This window comes from Oncorhynchus clarkii, chromosome 2, assembly GCF_045791955.1.
Source record: "Oncorhynchus clarkii lewisi isolate Uvic-CL-2024 chromosome 2, UVic_Ocla_1.0, whole genome shotgun sequence".
In the NCBI taxonomy this organism is placed as follows: Eukaryota; Metazoa; Chordata; class Actinopteri; order Salmoniformes; family Salmonidae; genus Oncorhynchus; species Oncorhynchus clarkii.
The window spans coordinates 94,141,085-94,146,084 of record NC_092148.1 but is presented as its reverse complement, the minus strand read 5'-3'; the positions used below and the strand labels follow the sequence as shown (position 1 = coordinate 94,146,084).

At 45.0% G+C, this 5,000-nt stretch overlaps 1 protein-coding gene across 1 annotated transcript in view; it reads left to right on the top strand.

Annotated features, from left to right (window-relative positions):
* The window catches only part of LOC139376505 (anoctamin-3-like), a 79,500-nt gene extending 74,621 nt beyond the window's left edge, over window positions 1-4,879 (top strand). The window contains exons 23-26 of the mRNA XM_071119165.1: window positions 534-686; window positions 2,107-2,254; window positions 3,107-3,302; window positions 4,697-4,879. Coding sequence (XP_070975266.1) covers window positions 534-686; window positions 2,107-2,254; window positions 3,107-3,302; window positions 4,697-4,879 — 680 coding nt within the window. The remainder of the gene's footprint in view (window positions 1-533; window positions 687-2,106; window positions 2,255-3,106; window positions 3,303-4,696) is intronic.
* Window positions 4,880-5,000: the final 121 nt, after the last annotated feature.

The following is a 5,000-nucleotide window of genomic DNA, read 5'->3' as shown; positions in this document are numbered from 1 at the left end:
CATATTAGCCATGTTACCATGGACTGGTGGATGAGTACCTGGAGATGGGTAAGACATATTAGCCATGTTACCATGGACTGGTGGATGAGTACCTGGAGATGGGTAAGACATATTAGCCATGTTACCATGGACTGGTGGATGAGTACCTGGAGATGGGTCAGACATATTTCAGCTATTTACGTTACCTTGTCAAATACCTTTGATCTCAATGAACTTCCCTGTTTAAATAACAATAATGTACAGTGAAAGAGTACAAAGCCCAGAGGACAACGCTTATTCCAATGTGGTCTTTGATGGTTCTGTGATGTTTTTTATGTTGTTGTTGTTTTAAATCAATAAAAATGTGTTTGGTTAAATCTGTTACGTTGCCTTGCGCCTGTATTCAGTTCGCCTTTGACTGAGGTCACTGTGTTCCACAGAGGACTTCTACTGAGGCCCACCACAACAGGATGTTCAAAACCTGACCACAACCACTTCCTTCTTCCTCCTCTTCCTCATTCTCTTCCCCCCCCCCCCCCTCCTTCCCTCCTCAGTTCTCCAATTTGGTTTCATCACCATCTTCGTAGCTGCGTTCCCATTGGCTCCTCTCCTGGCTCTGCTCAACAACATCATTGAGATCCGTCTGGATGCCTACAAGTTTGTCACCCAGTGGAGGAGGCCCATGCCTGCCAGAGCCACAGACATAGGTCAGTAGTACTGAAAACTCTGTTGAACCGGTAGGTAGCGGGCCTGCAATCGGAAGGTTGCTGGTTTCAAATCCCAAGTCGGGGATGTCGAAAGAAACGCACACCTTTTTAGTGCCAGGTGCTGGCAAGCGGAGTGGAACACTTAAAACATATATTTGTATAGAAATAAAGGAGAGCAGCACACTCTAGGAGCTCAGATGCAAAAAAACGTTTAGACCGACAAGCTGCCTTCATCCGGGTATAAAGACAAACGCTGCATGGATGACTCATGTGTAAGTGCCATTGCGTTGCGCTCAGCCGTTACATTTGTAGTTTCCATCCAGTAGAGGCGCAACTACACGTTGTACAGGGATATCTTGGGGTGGTAAATCAGAGTTTACCAGCTGATCTCTGAGGTTTCTGCCCTGAGTGAGAATACGACCAAGGGAGGGTCTGAAAACACATTACCGAGACTATCATCGGATTTTAGAATGTGCCAATGTTTGTGAACGATTCCCAAGAATGCGTCTTTTTGCGAGACTGACCTTGAAAAAGGGTCATGTTTTGTTTTCAATTTTCTCAACGGCGGTATTATTAATCTGGTCATTTTTGTACCCCCTCTCCTTGAATTTTCTTTGCGTCTCAGCCAATATTTCTGTCAATCTCATTTGGTTTTTGCAGAATTAGCTGTAGGGCAAACTGTTTTTCAAGGGAAGCTGCTTACGATCAGTAGGTTTCCTGTAAAGATCAGTGTATAGAACATTATCTTCACACAAGATCAGAAGATCAAGAAAACTGATTTGACGTGTATCAGATTACATAGTACATCTCAGATGCTCAGAACAGGAGTTAAGAAAAGCATGGAACGCCTGGAGCTGTTTTGCATCACTCCTCCATAGAACACAAATATCATCAATATACCGTTTCCAAATAATGATGTGAGGCAAGAAAACATTTTGGAGAGGATTGAAAATAGACTTTTTCTCCATGTAACCCACATACACATCAGCATAGTTAGGAGCATAGTCAAATCCCAAGTCGGAAATGCCATTTTCTACCATTTTGCTCTTGAGCCCTTTTTCTGAGTTTCTCTGCGGACCAGCTGTAGTGTTGTTCCCTGTTGTTCCCTGTTGTTCCCTGTTGTTCCCTGTTGTTCCATGTTGTTCCCTGTTGTCCCTGTCTGACAGGCTGTTGTCCCTGTTGTTCCCTGTTGTTCCCTGTTGTTCCTGTCTGACAGGCTGTTATCCCTGTTGTCCCTGTCCTACAGGCTGTTGTCCCTGTTGTCCCTGTCCTACAGGCTGTTGTCCCTGTTGTCCCTGTCTGACAGGCTGTTATCCCTGTTGTCCCTGTCTGACAGGCTGTTGATCCCTGTTGTCCCTGTCCTACAGGCTGTTGTTCCCTGTCTGACAGGCTGTTGTCCCTGTTGTCCCTACTCTAACAGGTATCTGGCACGGTATCCTGGAGGGGATCGGCGTGCTGTCTGTCATCACCAACGCCTTCGTCATCGCCATCACCTCCGACTACATCCCCCGCTTCGTCTACGCGTTCAAATACGGACCCTGTGTGGACAAGAGATACCGTCAGGACGAGTAGGTCCATCCTCTACTCCCGCTTTGGTCATCTATGTCCTCTACTCCCGCGTTGGTCATCTATGTCCTCTACTCCCGCGTTGGTCATCTATGTCTACTGTCTGTTCTCGTCTCTTCGTACGAAGCAGAACATTCTAGTCTACGGGGTGACTTGTGTTTCAACAGGCCTTTTAGTTTACCTATAACATGTAAATGTGCCAATCTACAGGGCAATGTGTGTCTCAATATTACTTTACTGTAAGCTTATTGGACAGGACAATGATCACTGTTACTTTACTGTAGGCTTATTGGACAGGACAATGATCACTGTTACTTTACTGTAGGCTTATTGGACAGGACATTGATCACTGTTACTTTACTGTAGGCTTATTGGACAGGACAATGATCACTGTTACTTTACTGTAGGCTTATTGGACAGGACATTGATCACTGTTACTTTACTGTAAGCTTATTGGACAGGACATTGATCACTGTTACTTTACTGTAGGCTTATTGGACAGGACATTGATCACTGTTACTTTACTGTAGGCTAATTGGACAGGACATTGATCACTGTTACTTTACTGTGGGCTTATTGGACAGGACATTGATCACTGTTACTTTACTGTGGGCTTATTGGACAGGACATTGATCACTGTTACTTTACTGTAGGCTTATTGGACAGGACATTGATCACTGTTACTTTACTGTAGGCTTATTGGACAGGACATTGATCACTGTTACTTTACTGTAGGCTTATTGGACAGGACAATGATCACTGTTCATTTCTGTAAATGTGCTAGATTTAGACTGCCGGCTACTTTCGATTTGTAGTCGACGGTTCTGACCGAGCCCCGTCTCTCTTCCTGTCAGATGTCTGCGAGGCTACATGAACAGCAGTCTGTCTGTGTTCGACATGGGCGAACGCTGGAACGTGAGTGAGGAGCAGAGTAGATACTGCAGGTACAGAGACTACAGAGCCTCTCCCTGGAGCCCAGTACCATACGACTTCACTCTGCAGTTCTGGCACGTCCTGGCTGCAAGACTAGCCTTCATCATCGTCTTCGAGGTACAACAGCACACCCACGCTCTGTCTGTCTGTCTGCCTGTCTGTCTGTCTATCTGTCTGGCATGTCCTGGCTGCAAGACTTCAAGGTATGTCAGCCTGGTCTGTCTGTCTGGCACGGTCTGTGCGGTCTGTGCCACCTGGCCTTCATCCTAGTCTTCAAGGTACGTCAGAAATCCCTTTCTTACTCTGTCCTATCGACACTGATTATACCTATCAAGACCCTTCAGATGTGCAAACATCAAAGGGTTAGAGGGCCATCGTCTTCTCTTTGTCTGAGATCCGTCTCTGTGGTAATTATCTCTGGTGTGTCTCTCTCTGTCTCTCTCTCTCTGTCTCTGTCTCTCTATCTATCTATCTATCTAATTATATTCTATTCTATTCAAGGGCTTTATTGGCATGGGAAACATGTGTTAACATTGCCAAAGCAAGTGAGGTAGATAATATATACAGTGAAATAAACAATAAAAATGAACAGTAAACATTACACATACAGAGGTTTCAAAACAATAAAGACATTACAAATACAGTGTTTTAACAATGTACAAATGGTTAAAGGACACAAGATAAAATAAATAAGCATAAATATGGGTTGTATTTACAATGGTGTGTGTTCTTCACTGGTTGCCCTTTTCTCGTGGCAACAGGTCACACATCTTGCTGCTGTGATGGCACAGGGTGGTTTTTCACCCAGTAGATATGGGAGTTTATCAAAATTGGATTTGTTTTCAAATTTTTTGTGGATCTGTGTAATCTGAGGGAAATATGTGTCTCTAATATGGTCATACATTGGGCAGGAGGTTAGGAAGTGCAGCTCAGTTTCCACCTCATTTTGTGGGCAGTGTGCACATAGCCTGTCTTCTCTTGAGAGCCATATCTATCTATCTATCTATCGAGAGATAATTACCACAGAGACGGATCTCAGACAAAGAGAAGACGATGGCCCTCTAACCCTTTGATGTTTGCACATCTGAAGGGTCTTGATAGCTATAATCAGTGTTGATAGGACAGAGTAGGAAAGGAATTTCTGACGTACCTTGAAGACTAGGATGAAGGCCAGGTGGGCAGACAGACCGTGCCAGACAGACAGACCAGGCTGACATACCTTGAAGTCTTGCAGCCAGGACATGCCAGACAGATAGACAGACAGACAGACACCTCAATCTGTCTCAGACACCGATTAGGTGTGTCAGAGGTAAGGCAGCAGGACGCAATGACCTGCGCATATTTCACATACTGCCGAGATTTAGAGGTTCACCAGTCCTTTCGTCCTCCTAGACGCTATGGCACCTAGCCTATAAGACTCTTTGGTTGAGTTTGTTTGTTGATTTTCTGTGATCTGAAAAAATGTCAAAAACAAAGTTATTTTTTTTCATCCTCCGTTTCTCACTCCTCAGCACCTGGTGTTCGGAGTCAAGTCGTTCATCGCGTACCTGATCCCGGACATGCCCAAGAGTCTGTGTGACCGCATGCGCAGGGAGAAGTACCTGACGCAGGAGATGATGTATGAAGCAGAGTTGGAGCACCTGCAGGAGGAGAAGAAGAAGAACGGCAGGAGATATCACCACGAGTGGCCTTAGTGTCAGTCATGTTACGTTCCCCTTTACTACAGTACCTCGTCGGCATACCTACAGCATATACAGTACACTAACATACTCTCTCTCACACACCAACACATACACCCACACACACACACACCAA